This window comes from Prionailurus viverrinus, chromosome B4 (genome assembly GCF_022837055.1).
Source record: "Prionailurus viverrinus isolate Anna chromosome B4, UM_Priviv_1.0, whole genome shotgun sequence".
Lineage (NCBI taxonomy): Eukaryota > Metazoa > Chordata > Mammalia > Carnivora > Felidae > Prionailurus > Prionailurus viverrinus.
Window position 1 is genome coordinate 101,877,372 of NC_062567.1, and position 16,966 is coordinate 101,894,337.

General features: G+C 35.4%; 1 protein-coding gene and 1 pseudogene across 10 annotated transcripts in view; both read right to left on the reverse strand.

Moving 5' to 3' along the window:
• The window catches only part of PPFIA2 (PTPRF interacting protein alpha 2), a 477,511-nt gene that overhangs the window by 319,626 nt on the left and 140,919 nt on the right, over positions 1-16,966 (reverse strand). For 2 of the 10 annotated variants that reach the window (XM_047868606.1, XM_047868604.1), the window contains exon 1: positions 1,300-1,490. The exons of the other annotated variants lie outside the window; for them this stretch is intronic. In XM_047868606.1, the coding sequence (XP_047724562.1) occupies positions 1,300-1,380 (81 nt within the window). In that variant the 5' untranslated portion in view covers positions 1,381-1,490. Of the gene's footprint in view, positions 1-1,299; positions 1,491-16,966 lie in introns of those variants that run through there. 10 annotated transcript variants of the gene reach the window in all.
• LOC125171291 (40S ribosomal protein S10-like) lies at positions 10,368-10,875 on the reverse strand (annotated as a pseudogene).

The window sequence follows — 16,966 nt, forward strand, 5'->3', positions numbered from 1 at the left end:
AAGTAGAATACCTAATGTCAAAAGCTGCCCCAAAGAGCCAGCTACAGGATATTGTAAAGAGTGTTTATATCTCAGTGTACGGAGAAGAAAAAAAAAAGTAATAATTCTGCAGAACAGCCCCAGGGCACTTGCACTTTGAGTCACTGCCACAATAAGCAGATCGCCACTGGGAAGTGAATATATTCTGTACCAGCACAGACTTGCACTATCAGTAGACATCAGTGTAAAGCAGGAGAGGCAACAGGATTAAAAATAGAAGTATAAAAACGGGGAGAGAGATGGAGTAATTATATTTACTGCTCATAGTTTGCAAAGGCAAAAGACATTAACAAATCAGATGTGCATTTATTCAGAGCCCTCTTTTAAAAGAATTCTGACTCTCTCCCCTATTAATCTCTAGGTCTTTATATATATTTTTTTTCAGAACACTGTAACTGTAGAGCTAAAATAATTAAATGCCAGGCTGTTTATATTCCCATAAAGTAAGATATATGGAGGGAAGAGGTTCATTTTCTCTTTTCATGTAATGATGAAATGACTGAATTACAAAGTAAACCTTAGTACTAAAAGATGCAGTTTGAGGACAAAAATGAGGAAGAATCTGATTTAGTTTAGGCTTATCCATTTTCTAGACTGATGACTGATTTATTCACAGGCAACTGAAATACATTTAGTAGGTAACAGCTTTGTTACTCACACATATTTATATTATAAATCATTCTGACTTCTTGATAACACAGAAAAGCTTCCATCTTAATGAGTTTCTACTTGATCTCAAATTGTAACGCATACTAAACATGGTATGTAAGCTTCCTATATTATTGATTGCCTGTATATTGCACATGTAACAAAATTAACTAACAAATTCTGTTGAGCTATGTGTATGAAATAGAAAACATTTTTCTAAGCCCAGAGGACATAGTTTTCAAAGTTCCATAATATGTCTCTTACTTCTATTCTCTCTGTGATATAGAAGAGAAGTAACTCTAATATTCACCATATTATAGCCAGAAATAACAGTATCAGCATAAACCCTCAAGGATGACACAGTAGCAAGTTTTAAAATCCCTGAGAAAATTAAGTGTTCGTTATTATTTTGCTTGAATTCACAGAGAATTCTAATGCCATCCTATTTCCATATTTAAAAAACAGATTAAACTGACATGCACATTATCCATTTCTTACATCCTCTTTAACACTTGCACACTTTGCAGTTTTCCTTTGATTATATTTCCTTTTATTAAAAGTTTGACTATACATTAACTTCCTAAGTAGTGAAGCCATTTAAAACACACTTACTTGAAAAGTGTAAAACCGGGTCCCATTAGGAGGATGCACTTTAGGGGAGCCAGAAACGGTGTTCATATCCGAGAAAATCATTTCTGATCACAGAGACAATATAATCCACAAGGAGCTACAGATGCAGAGCAGAGAGCTTAGCGTACAGATAAATCCGTGCATGCATTGAGGGAGGCTAGAGGGTAAAATGAAATCTGCCCCATCCTTCATAGATACACAGTGATAGCATTTTGACTCTTTCTCCTACGTTTGAAATCTAAGCTGAAAGGTTATCAGCCACCGACCTTTTGTGCAGCTAGTTCTTTAGAACGTACAATGTTTTTTTAAAAAATTAAAACACAGAAGGGAAAAAGCAAGAACCAACAATAAATGGAGCTTGTGCAGAATCTGGCAGTGCTGTGGACCTGCCCATCTGTTCTCAGTGATAATCACCTCCCTCCACCACAGTCTAGCAGAGTGATTATGCTAAATATCCTGGTTAACCAATAACATACAGTTTCATTTCAGGGAAGCGCGCACAGTGTAATACAGAGGACCTCTTCTGACTAACCTGAAGCATGTTTCATATGCTGTTTAAAGCCGTATTTAGCAACAAATTATTGTTCCATCACTCTTATTTCTGTATGTTTCCAGATCTCTTTGTTACTCCCAGCCTTTTCAATGAGATTTTAGACTTTTGTACAAATCCTTTTCTTTGAAAGGGAAGAATATTTTTAAGTTTAGAGATCAAAGCATATTATAGTTGGCTAGAACATTAAGGCTCAAGACATACAATTCAGGAAAGCTATATAATACTAGGAGTATTATCAAATAAAATGCACTAAATATTTCTACTTTTCTGAACTCTTAATGCACATCACAATATGAGCATAATCATTACTCTACTTCTCCCATTTTAACTCAAAAATCATTAAGTTTCCAAGTTAACTAAAAAAGGACAATATACTTGTTTTTAAAAAATCAAAACTTTAACTCTCATATATAGAAAAAAAGAAAATTATCTTTTAGATACATGAAGATTTTTAAGTCGATATCCAAAAACATTAACTGTAAACTGTAAACTGTATAGGCTGTGCTGCAAAGTGTGTTCATTTTTTATGTCTTTTAACACAGATTATTCAGTCTGTATAAAAGATCATATTCAGATGGCTTTACACTTTTTAGAGGTAAAAATAAATGCTCCATTTACACATGGTTCAAAGGTGGAGACTTCAGGAGAACAGAGATGAGAATGAGCCCAAAGTGGTGACTTTGTGAATGTATCTAAGATGGCATAGTTATATATAATTAACAACCAGGAACCACCTGCTTTGAACCTGAAGACTATCAAACTATGATGGTGATGGGCTCTGAAAACTTAAATTTTTATTCATTTGTAGCTTTTATTTGCCAACTATGATTCAAATTTATATCAATGAGGAAGAAGCAGAAACATGATTCTCAATTCTTTAGATAGGACCCCCACATTCTGGTAAATTCTGCAAGTAGGTAATTGTTTGCTCGGTAAACTGCTAAATAAACCAGAAGATAATTTTTAAACAAATGTTTAATTTGAGAATAATCTTACACTTATGGAAGAGTTACAGAGATAGTACAGAGAGTTCCCATACATCCCTCAACGGATTTCTCTGTTAACATCTTGTATTACTCCGATACATTTGTCAAAACTGAGTAACTAATATTGGTACATTATTATTAAATAAACTCCAGACTTTACTATGGTTTCACTAGTCATTCTACTAATGTCTCTTTTGTGTTCTTGGTTCCCATCCAGGGTTTCACATTCATTTTGTTTCCGTGTCTCCTGAGTTTCCTCTGGCCTGTGACACCTTCTCAGCTTTTCCTTGTTTTTCATGATCTTGATAATCTTTGGAAGTCTTAAGATTTACTGGCCAAGTATCCCACAGGCTACCCTGCTTTGATGCTTTTATTAACTTTATTTGATGTTTCCCTAATGATTAGCACTGGGCTATGGGTTTTAGGGAAGAATACCACAGAGGTAAAGTGTCCTCATCATATATTAATGAAGTGACCTCATCACAACATCATGGGAGTATGTGATATCCACCTATCACTAGTGATATTAACCATCACTTGGTAAGGTGGTGTTTGCCAGGTTTCTCTACTGTAAAGTTACTATGTTTTCCTTTCCATACTCTGTTCTTTGGAACTTGGCCACTAAGTCTAGTATATTCTCCAAGAGGTGATAGAAAGTGGTAAAATTAAGCTTTACATCCTGGGGGAGGGTAGTATTTATATGTATTAAATGGAATTTTTCTGTAGAGAAGATTTGCCTCATCTACAATTATTTTTTCAACTATTTACTTCTACCAGTATGAACTCAGAGATATTTATTTTGTACCTAGAGTTATTATACAATATAATTTATTTTGATGCTTAAATCGTCCCAGATTTGGCTACGGGGAAGTCCTTCAGGTCGGCTCCTATTTCCCTTTGATGTGTTCCCATCCTTTTTTTCCTTTGAGCACACAAATGATTATTTTTTAAAACTGCTTTTTTTCCTCCTGCATGATTTACCTAGTTACTAAAACTATTAGTCATCTTAACTATAACTCTACCACTGCAATTTAAATAGAAAAATCGTGCTTTCTTTTTCATGATTATTTAAGCAGCTACCTTATATTTTTTAAATATTCTTTTTTCCCTTCTGATTTTTTAGGCTACATGGGATTCTTTCAAATGACTATCAAATTAAATAAAATAAGTATACAGGCATACTAGCTTTGGTAATTAGCTATGTATGTAAAAAAATTTAGTTTTTCCCACTCAGAGATACTTCCTCTTATGGTTGGCAGGGCCAAGTAAGTCTGCTCCTCAAAGAGCTATCAGTGGAAACAATGTCTCGAAAACAAATGTGAAGCTTCTTGTGAACCCAGGTTTTAAAGGAATTTTTATTTATTTTTTTTGCCAAATAGATTATTATGGTGCAAATAAAACCCATGTGTTTTATGCTTACCTGTAAATTGGTTCTGATATAATACAGACCATATGATTCACTAGATTTCTTATTATTATTTAGAAGGCCAGTAAATCAAATATTCATGGTATAATATTACATATCCCCGGCATAATTTCATATATTTGCTGAATTTGCCTCAACCAACAAACTATTTCAGCAAGGAATTCTGAAGCTTTTTGGCCAAGAAAGGTACAGGTTTTTCTTTTTCACAGTTTTTGTGTGGGGAGGGGAAGAAAGAATTAATGTTGAGTAAGCTGGAAGGAGAAACAGTATAAATACATAATTATTTTAAATACAGTGCTTTACTCTAAATGTTGCAGAAATTGCCAAAAGATACATTCCTCCTCAAACTTTTGTTTTCTAAGCAGGCTATTTATGATAATGATGGTATATAATGGTACTGAATGTTTATTTGAAGATAACTTTCTTTCTCTGCTTGGTAGCCAACAGGGAAAGTGGTGTCCACATCTGAAAATTGAAAGGATACAGAACCTTGCCTTGTCCATTTTGGTTACAGAAGTCTGGTACTATTTCTTGGCCCTAGCATCACAATTATAAGAGATACAGTCTCTGTCCTTATTAAAGAATTTTAAATTTGGTGGGAGAGACATCGATTACTAAGAGGTTATTAACTAACAAGACAACTGACATGAAGTTTAGTAAGTGCTAATGACTGACTTAATGTAAAGGAGACTGAGTTCATCTGAAAAGTATCTAACACAGGGATATATCAAAATGACCTTGGCAAAGGCAGGAGGTTGAAGGAAGAGAAGGAACAATGCATGAAGACATACAAGATGACAGGGAATGTTTTGGGAAATATGACTGAAAGCATTTCAGGGCACCTGAGGTAACTGTGTTAGACGTATTTTCTCATATATAAACTTTTCTCAAGTGAAATTAATAAAGAGACTTATTAACCTGGTCAACACCCCATTTCTCTGAAATCAAGTAAAGTAAGAACATTCTTATCTCAAAAAATATATAAAATGTAGAGACATATTTTCATACTTTTGGTTAGTATATTTTGACATCTTTCTTACGTTTTCCAAATAGCTTTCCAAGATTTTTTTGGCTTGTCAAAAACTTCATTCTTAGTTTGATTGCATTCAATTTATAATAACACTATTTTAAGTATTAACTCAAAAGTGAAAGATAGTACAATATTACTATGTGAAACAAAACTTACTGTGCTCAGGCCAGGACTCATTAGTTTCTGGGCCATGTCTACCAACCACATCAAGTACTGGTAAGATGTCCATTTTAATTGCTACCCACAGACCACAGCCCAAAAATCTCTCAAGATATATCTCTTCTCAAAAGAAAGAAATTAAGAATACAAACTCCAGAAAAGTTTAATTCTAGCTGTCTCAACCACTTGAATTTTTACAGAAGGAAATCGAAAATGAGAAAGTAAAAGGATAACTAAATTACACTTTCTTAAAAATGGGTAAAATAAAAGTCCTGAAGCCAGACACTGTTTTTAATAGATTTACAGAGAAGATTCCCAGAAGTCATTGAATCCACCTCTGGGCCTCTGAGAATAATTATTCTTAAAGCCTTATGAAATGTATGCTATCAACTTGATTTGATAAAAAGTTCAAAAACATACTTTGGAGTCTACTATTCCATATACTGTCAGGAGGATTCAGCTCACACTTTTTTTATATCCCTTCAATGTAACCTTTTAAACAAATAACTGTTCGGTATATTCTACTTCAATACAAGCAATTCAATACACCTTTTTTTGTTCATTTACAGGTACTGAATAAGAAGCTCAAAAATTTGCTAGAGTGATAATACTTTGGGGAATTAAAGAAATACACTGAAAGGGCTGTTCATGTGCTGTTAGTTTCTGATAAATGCTCAGGAGGAAAAATGCCACACTGGACAAAAATAGGAATGAGATAGAGAAAGAGAGAGAGACAAGGACGAGGAAGAGAGATATCACTACAATTTACACCATAACACTATAGGATAACAAAGAATTCTCTAGCCAAGCGTTCAGCTAGAAGTCATGCCAGATGGAGTGAAATTTGCAGTCCAGATGGGCAATACATCCTAGTGATCCATATGGATGGCATGTGGAAGCTAGTTAAGTACATATCGCCAGCTAGATTATCTATCATATCTATCTACTAAATGTGTAGTCATATTTATGCATCTCTATATATCTGGATCCTTCTCTTCATATCATGACTTCTACAAGATTGAGCAAAGATGACCCTGTGTACACAGACAAAACTGTAAGTTTACTTTTACACCCTGCCTCAGAGTCTCCTTCCTGAGAGTCACAGCTGCTTGTGCATAGGTTGGTAGGTTTTGTTCATTCATTCATTTATTCATGCATTTATTCAAAAAATTTTTATCGAAGAGCAATGAAGTGCCAGACACCTTTTACAGGTTAGAACAGAAATGAAGGGCAGGTGAATGAAGTGAAAGCAAACACTCACTGTGTTTGTAGTAAGCCAATGAGACACTCCACCAACAGGTATAATCAATTCCAGCAGTGAGATCTTACATTAGAAGATCCAAATTAAAAAACAACGAACAAAACAAAACTTGTAATGCCTCAAAGACTTTCTTCCAAGTTCAAGAGATTTTTTTTAGCTACTTAAGTACTCATTGAGAGTGTCTCAAGTAAATAAATATAGAACCCTTTGTGATCCTTCAAGATTTGTAGCTATGTGGACTAAATAAATAAACACAAATCAAGCATATTGAAATTTCCAAACTTCCATTTGTAACAAGACAAAAATATTAAATATGCTTTCAGTTCACATTTTGATGATAATGTGTTGGGTTATTTTTTTTTTCACATAATCTCATAAAGTTTTTTATATATGTCTAGATACAGGCAGGTATGTAGATGCATGTATATATTTATGAGCATGTATGTTTTGTGTGTGCATTATACACATGCATGACTATACACATGTGCATACACATATGTACACATACATGCACAAACATACCTACATATATATTGTCTTCCAAACTCAAATTAGAAAATTTTAAAATGGTATCTTCTTTCCATAATCCTTCTTCTTTTGCACTTTGGTTTCTCTTTGCTTGAATGACATTTTTCACAAATATTTACATGTATTATAATAGCCCATAAACATCTTCATGCTTAAATTAAAAATATTAAACTGTCTGAAATTCAGGATTAAGCTTTGTTTTGTTTTGGTCCTTTAACAAAAAAAAATACTGATTGATTAGAACTCTATAATTCTATGACTCAATAATTTTACTATATTTTGTTAAGCTTCTCTCATGTTCTAAAATACATGTCATTAGCCTGGTTTACAAATCTCACATTACAGTTTTATGACAGGATGTTATTTCTTCATCTACCACTGTGGATACCAGACGCCCACATAGTTTAAGTTTTTATAACATCTGAAGGGGTTTCTGAGTTCTGACTTTTATAAACATAAATAGTTGAGAAATACTGGGTCTATTCTATGGCATGAGACCTACATATAGAATATTACATATTGAACTTAAACATGGATATACCCTACATGCACTATACTATTGTATAGTACAGTTTTGATATTAAATTTCCCTTTTTCTTAGAAATTGGCTAAATTCTTAGCTATTTGTGACCAATATTTCCACTCTGGATAAATCAATCTTTTTTACTTTATTTATTGTCCAGTTTCCATAGATGTTCTCTGTTACTATACACCATAATTACCGCATCAGGATGCAAAAGAATTCTCAGTAACCGATACAGAATTTTTATTTTATTTTTTAAATCAAGAAGCATAATTTCCAGCTAAAGTCTGAGATGAAATAAGATTCCTTAGTGTGCAAAAGCGGCCTTATATAGACCTTCTTGTCTATAACTAACAAAACCAGCACAACGCAAGGCATAGAGAAGGCACCCAGTAAATATTTGGGAAATACTTGACACATCCTCCTCTGGATGTTTTGTTTCTCTCTTTTCATGGGTTGTATTTTAATAGTAATTATCTCATTTTGACTTGCTGACTAGTCCTGAGAACTCAAAAAATACTTATTCTTATTCCCAGATTCTTATAGTTAATATGTGGTATATATAGCATTCAAAGTTTGGGCTGAATGCACTTCTTGGTACATAATAGTCAAGTTGTTGGTGAATAAATGAAAAACAAAAAGAGAGAATGTACAAATCACAGATATTCTAACTACCAACTCATATTGTTTGTATTAAATAATGCTGCCTAGTAGTTTAGAAAATGGATTTTTTAAAAAAGCTTCAAAAATAGATTTTAAAAAACAGGAAACAGATTGGAGCCCCTGGGTGGCTCAGTCACTTGAGCTCCAACTTCAGCTCAGGTCATGATCTCCTGGTTCATGAGTTCAAGCCCCACATCAGGCTCACCTCTGTCAGAGTGGAGCCTGCTTCAGATCCTCTGCCCCTCCTCTGCTTGTTCTTTCAAAAATAAATAAACATTAAAAAAAATATGAAATAGAATGAGAAAGAAACTTTGCAAACTTACATGTATCCACCCACTTAAACGTACACACACATAAATTCATCTCCATGCACACATTCATGGAGTTTTGGGAGAAATATCATATTAAAGAGAAGAAAGGTATATTCCAAGCAAACAAAGCAGATGTTCTAATGTTCTTCATATAGTTCATTTGATGTTAAATAGTTTGTCTATACCATCTCAGAAGGTACAGGTTTAACTGATAGGATGAGAGGAAGAGAAGAATCATAATGGTGATCAATTCTATACAAGAGCTTTTCAGATAATGTTATCATAGCTATCTTGGAATAACAGAACATTTAAAAAAACATTAATTTATAGGGATGGACATTCTACTCATAATCCCATGTTTAAGATTACAAAGATTATAAGATTACAGGAACAAAGGCAATATTAGTCAAAACTGTGGAAAATATAGACTAAAGCAATCTTTAGACTATCATTTCTTATTCTTTAAGATCTCTACTGCCTCTACTGCCTCAGTTGCCATGGTAGCGGGTACATTATTTTCTCCTTAATTTGACTTTTTCCAAGAATTTCATTTGAAAGACAAAGCCAATCACTATCCTGTCTTATTTTGTTTAAGAGCAAGAACAATAATTCAATAGCTGCTACTTATTGAATGATATTATTTATAGGCATGCCAGAGTTGTCCTTTACAAAACCTTCTAAAAGGAGGTATTTATTCCTCACTTATATATAAGGAAATGGAGTCTTAGGGAAATATAGCTGTCTAAGATCACATCTTAGGCAAATGGGAAAGTCACATCATTTGAAACCAGTTCTGATTACAAAGGCACACCATAAATCAAAATTACATCTTGGTACTTCTTTATCTGGTACTGATTTTAATTCAGTATACAATATGAAAGTGGAATTAATAAATTCCTAACTGATTTCACACATGAAATAATTCTTTGATGATTGGCTATTTAATGATCTATTTTAATTTTTTGGAAGTATTCAGGTTCTTTTGATGAATCAGAAGTGGTTTGTGAAAGACAAAAAAGGAATCCAGAACAACTACAAGGTTTTTGGCCTGAGCAGTGAAAGGAGGAAATTGCTACCAATGAGATGAAGGCTGTGAAAGAAGCAGGTTTGAGAAAAATCCAATTGTTCAATTTGGTCCATGTTGAGTTTGAGATTCTATTAGTCATCTAAATAGAGATGTCACATTGGCAGTTGAATATACAAATCAGTAGACCACATTAGCATACAGACTGAAAACCAAAAAACTGGAATGAAGTCATCAGGAAGTGAATGTAAATAGACAAGAGAAGTGGTCCAAACCCAAGCCCTAGTATACTCCAAAAATAAAGAGTCCTGGGAGACCAGCGAAGGAGAATGAGTAGGAACAAATCAGCGGAGTGAGGTGGGGGCGGGGGGGGGTGGTGGTGACTAAGAGACGGATGTGTCCTGGAAGTCCAGGGGTGAGCACTGAAGCAGGTAGGCAAGAGTGATCATCTGTATCAAATGGTGCTGAAAGATCAATTAAAACAAGGACTGAGCACTGGCCACTGGATTCAGCAGATGGTTGGGAGAAAAGCCTTTTTTTTTTTTTCTGACTACAGATTTATTCAACACAAAACAACCTCCTCCAACTTTAGTGAGGTGGCTGACCACGTCTATGACCAAATCTACTTCTAAACTGGAATGCAGTTACTGAGACAGTCCCGGACTCAGCTTTCTTGTCGGCACCAGGGGACACAGCGCTTGGTCTATAGGTGTCTATCAGCTTCCCTTTGTGTGAGTCTTGCAGGTCACTCTCCAGAACTCTGGGCTGTGGCCTGCCAATCTCAGGACTTCTGCAGCACAGAGTGGTAGACACAATCTCAGGGGGCAGGTAAAAGTAATCACAGAGATACTGGATACCCTTGTTGGTGAGCTAACAATAGAAACGTTTCCAGGCAAACTGTTCCTTTACACAGCCTCATGATTCGAGAGACTGCAGGACTTTCATGACGTGAAGACTGGGCACATTCTTGTCTGCCAGCTCAAGGTGTTTAGGCATGTGGACATCCTTCTTAGCCACCATCACTCCCTCCTTGAAAGGGAGTTCATAAATGGCAGTATGGTTCTTCCTGGGCATCAACATCTTGGCACCTGCTATGTCCTGGTCCAGAGTCGGAAAGGAAGGGACATGCACAACATGCAAAAAGCCTCATCGATGTAAATTTAAAATGAAATGGGAGGAGAGGAATAGAAACCATGTGTTTATACAATACTTTTAAAGCACACCGCTGTACAAGGAACCAAAGAAATGAGACAGTAGCTGACAAGGAAAGGAGGGAAAGAAATACGAACAAGCTGTGCTGAGGGAGACGGTCTAGCAGAAGGTGAAAGATTGTGATGTAGGCTCATCATAGGTGAAGAAGGTGAATTTCTGGAGAAATGTCCTTCAGTAGGTGAAAGGAGGTAGAACATATGAGAGAAGACACTGGCTTTAGAGAGAAGACAACACCATCTTTCATAACAGGTGGGAAGGCAGAGCATGTGGTTTCCCTTGCTGGTAACTATAGTGGTGGGGGTTTGTGTAACTGCTCAGGAACTTAGGAAGCTGAGATATCAGCTGAGAGTCAGCTTAGGGGAGGGAGTAGTGAATGTTTGAAGAAGTGAGGAAATGGTATGAAACTGTCATGTGAAGCTGTCATGTAAAAGAGAGAGAATAATAAAATATACCTATATTAAAGAACAAGCTTAGACATGCAAGCAAATCAGTTGATTTTAACTTCTTCAATTAAAAGCTTTGGCTGTGAATGGGTGGGTTGCTAGAAGCTAGAGTTTTTATAGCATGGCAGAAAGCAGTTTAGAATGCATGCTCTTTGGAGGAGGCAGTTCCACAGACTGAGAACAGAAGGGAGGAAAGGGATGAGTCACACATGCCCAGTTCATTCTATCAAACTCATCTATTAAGGAAGCCATTTCTTCCTGGGGGCATACAAGTTACTCTAATGGGGCCAGAAGAATTACTCTAATGGGAGTCCAGCCACCTAGAGTGGAGGGGAATGTATTCCCCAGAATGTGACTCCCCTTTCTTCCATTCTCGTGTTCTCTTATTTTCACTACACTTTTTCTTGGACATCATGAAAATAAATACCATTTGACCAAGTTCTGTCCCAATCTATCTGCTAATTCCCATTTTCACTCTCTCTATACCCAACCAAGAATCCATGGTCCATCATATCTTTCATTCTCTTGCCAAAACCCTCACTCTATTTTCTTAATATACTTCTGTTTGACCCATTCAGTAAACAGTTGTATTAATCCACTCGTCCAGCTTCTCTGCTACAACGTGAGTGGATGTGTGTTGTTGGAGCACCTCAGATAATCAAAACACTGACAAATTCATAATCCTCAACCTCAGCAGTGCTCTCTGTACTGCCTGGCCCTTCATACCTTACATTCCTTTCATAGCAGGTCAATAATAAACATTTCTCCAGTCTGCTAAGGCCTCTCTTTGCTGCTTGCTCACTCATTTGTGGCAGATTAAGGGTTGATTGTTTTATACTAAAATTCCTTTTCTTACAATCTCCCATCTATTTGCCCCTATCCTTATCTCTTCTTCTCTCATCTCAAAGTCTGAGACTGATACTTCCACTTGAATCTTGTCACAAGGAGAAAGGGAAGCTTCCAGGCAATTTTAACTCTGGGGATCTTCTTAGGCATCATTAGCAATGGTTTGCACTTTTTCTGAAAGACAGTCTCTTTTGTGAGTTTTCCTTAATTGTCCCTGCAAAGCATCCACATATTCAATGGCTTCTCCAAACTTAGGTTGCTATAGACTATCTCCTAACATCACTTAAAATCCTAGATGGTTAGAGATATAGAACACACTAGTGATCATCTAGTGGAGTAGAATGTTCTGCACATTAGCATCCTCTATGGTGCTTTAAAAAATACCAATGGTTAGGCCTCAACGCTAGTGATTTTTTATGTAATTAGTTTAAGGATGTCAAAATGGTGTTTTTCTAAATCCCCCCGGATTTTTTTTTTTGAATGTGCAAACAGGATTAAGGGATAGCTGATGTAGTGGAATTCTTTTTTTATAGTCAAACCGAACATAAGCAAGATAAAAATGTCCTGCTTTTCTTGGTGATACCATGAATCATTCTGAGCTAACTAGGACAGAGCATCCCAGCCGGTGTGTTGCAAACAGATTACAGGTGTACTGAAACACCAGTCTCTCAGCTTCAGAGTGATTTGTCAAATCCTGGGACTTCCAGAGCTCCTGAGGTACTCAATACTAGGCATGAGCACCCTCCTCTGTCTACATTAGTATAATGGAAAACTTTATGATTTCCTCTTTATGCTACAATGTGAGCAAGATCGAGAAACACTGATCTGGTGTGTGCTTATCCTCAAGAGCCACTGGCTAATATTTCTTCTTTGAGAAGTCTGTCTTTTCACCTTTTCTCCACTAAATTCCATTTTTGGGGCACCTCGGTGTCTCAGTCGGGTAAGCGTATGACTTTGGCTCAGGACACAATCTCACAGTTTGTGGGTTTGAGCCCTGCTTTGGGCTCTGTGCTGACAGCTCAGAGCCTGGAGCCTGCTTCGGATTCTGTCTCTCTCTCTTTCTCTCTCTGCCCCTCCCCTGCTCATACTCTGTCTCTCCATCTCTCTCAAAAATAAATAAAACATTAAAAAAAACTTTTGTAATTCCATTTTTAATGTTTCCTCTCTCTTCTAAGCCCAGGTCATGTGACCAATTTTGTGTTATCAGTAATTTCTTCTGCCCAATAACTAAGTAAGGAATGAAAAGTTAAAACACCATGTAGAGGATGACCTCAGCAAAACTTCATTTTAAATGAATGTGAGTATTAGTGAATTATTATAAGTTATTATTATGTCCTGGATCACAACCTCCTGGTTGGAAATGTAGACATCTAAATGACTATGGTCAAGTCACAATTTTTCAGCTTGTTGATTAGAAGGCCATGCAGATACAGAATCAAGAGTTTATTATATCATGATAAATTATGGGCATACATTAATTTCTTCAATTTATCTGCCTTGTACTTGACATTCACCACACATAAATAAATGAAAGGAACATAAATATTAACATTTCATAACAAAGACAGAAATTCTTATTATAAATGCATTGCTTTAATATCAAAAGGGCCATAATCAGTAACATGATTATGATGCCTTGGACAGCATTACACACTCTAGCATCCCCAGTCATACAAAATAAATATTAATGTGATTGAACTTATTAGATGCAAGGAATTGGATAATTCTTCGAACTTTGATTGTATTATTATTAAATCACCAACTCAGTACATGGGATCTAGCACCAAACAGATCCAAGTTCAAATCTCCATGCTTCTTTCTTGATTAATAAAGCTTTGACTTAGCTTCCCTGTGCATCAGGTTTCTTTGAAGTGGGGATTAAAATAGGTTTCAACTCATTGTAAAAACAGAGATAATGTATTTTAAAAAACTTACCGTCATTGTTACCCTCTCAGCACTCAGAATCCAAAACGACTTTCCAAATTTCTTTATTCAACCCAACAACAATTGTGTTTCGTTTATCCCTTGCCCAATTGTTTTTGGTTGCCTGGAATTTTCTTTTTACTCATTTCAAGATCTAGTTTCAGTGCCCCCTCATCTATGAAGTCTTATCAGTCCAGAAACTTTTTACTGTCACACAATTAGTCCACACTTCAATTGTGGCCCTTACTAAAGTCTCCAAAAGGTGAGTTATTAGCATGTTGGTGTGCTTGTACACTCAACTGGGGGCTGTTGGAGAATGTGGATTGTTCTCCACACAGCAGCCTGTAAGATCTGTTATATATGTGAATCAGGCCATTGCATTCTCTTACTCTCAACCTTCCAGAAGCTCCCTGTCATATTTTGAAGAAAATACAAAGTCCCTAAATACAATTCTGTCCTCAGTTCATGCCACCACACCCCTATATACTGTCCACTGCCAAATGATCTCCTTGCAGTTCCCAAAATATAATGTCAATTGATACAATGAAGATCTACCGAGTACCAGCTATGAGGTGGATTCTATTCTAGGCATTTAGCATATATTGGTAAACACAATAGACAGACACCCTTCTTTGTAGAGCTCTCACTGCAGTGGGAAGAAGTGCAGAAACCAGCAATACATAAGTAAATTAAATTGTATGTCAGAGGGGATAAGTGTAATGGAAAGAAGGAGAAGAGTGAAGAGAAACAGGCACTAGAACAAGGGAAGAGGGATTAGTGACCTGTGATTTCAAATTCCATATTGATGTTGCCTCCTTGGTATTTGCAACTGCGGCTCCTTTTGCCTGGCTCTCTCCCCAGCCCACCCAATAGTCAGATGGTTCCGTCCATCAGTTACTTAAGGGTATGCCTAAATGTCAGCACTTCTGTAAGTTCTTATCTGAAGACGGTCTAAAAAGTATGTCCCCACTCTTTCCCTGCAACACTTTATTCACTTAGTCAGCTTTATTTTCTCCATTGCACTATATGTGAAAAATGACATTTATTCATTTTATAAAGGAATGTATTTTTTGTTTTATTAATTGTTGCATTCATTCCCATAATGTTTGGCATAAAGTTAATAAATATTCATTGAATAAATGAACATAGGTAATAATTAGCTTCAACTAATCATTATTAAATATAAGAGGTAGGGCCAAGAAGACTAAAATTTAGTCAATAATCTATTATTTCTCAATAACTGGGAAGTTTTCATATTTTAAAGTTCTGCTTCTGATGTCCATGGCACTTCTATTGAAAAAATTTCCTGACAAACTTCTTTAAATTGGACCACTGATTCATCAATTCAACAATTAAAAACTGAGTGCCTATAATGTTCTCAGCTTTGTACTAAGCACTGGGGATACAGCAATTCACTATATTGTGCACCTGAAACTAATATAACACTGTAAGTTATTTATATTAGAATTTAAAAATAAATAATAATAAAATTGTTTAAATGGAGATAATTATTTTTAAAGTAATCTTTAATAAAAACCCCTACACATATATTATAAAAATTAAAATCCAAAAATTGTGAATATAATCACACTGCTAATCTTTTTGAGTTAAATTACCATTCAGCAATGGTCACAGAAGCTTGATATTTTTGTATGCATCTCCTCCCTGGATTCAGAGTAAAGCTAACTGTTTCTCCCTGGTGAAGGACCAGGAGCACCTGAATTGGTAAATGTTCCTTCTATTCTTAGGAGCTTTGGTCCTGATGACAATGACACTTAGATTAAGGGTTAGTGAAACATAAAGGTTTATATGGTTCAAATTTGTCCTCTGGGTCCAAAATGATGCAGTACCAGATCTACTGAGTAGTTTTTATAATCTATAAGTTAAAATGTACCAACATTTATACTTTTATACCTAGACTAAACTAAAACCTAGAATGATATAAAGATATAAATATCCAAACTTTCATGTGAGAGACAGCCAGTAAGACATAATCTGAGGCAGAGAATGACCAATAAACTTTATGAACTATTATGTCTTCTACTGATTTTAAATTATTTTCTGTTCGGTGATGTAATACCTTCATTATCTTAAAATTATCCATAAAAAGCTGTATTTGTTACAATTTAGGGAAAGAAGGTAATGGAAATGCCTCCATGCATGAGTCAAGTAGGTTCAAGGAGAGGACAGATTCTGGTAGTATCTAAGAGTATCTAAGGTCATTGGAATTGAGCCTGCAGCATAAATCAGAAGCAACAAGTTTGATGCAAATGGCAGGCAAATTTAAAATCCCCCTTTACATCTACAGAAATGTTAAGGGCACTTTAGCATTTATCATACCCATGATAAGATAAGTATATTATTTAGATATTAAAGGAAATGTCTTAACAAAATGTAAGGGCACCTTAACATCTATCACACCCATGATAAAGTATATTATTTACATATTTCAATATTAAAGGAAAGAACTTAAAGAAATGTCATTTATTTATTTAAAAATATATATTTGTGTGTATGTGTGTATATATATACAAATACATGTGTGTGCATACATATATGTGTATATACTTTATTTGTGTATATATGTATATACATATATATATATATATGTGTGCTTTAGGAAATCAGTGTGTGTGTGTGTATGTGTGTGCGTGTGTGTGTATACATACTTTCTATAAAGCTGTTTGAACTGTTGAGGATGCTACTGTGGACAAAACAGAAAAAACAGTCCTTTCCTCATGGAGCTTATCTCCCAGTGGAG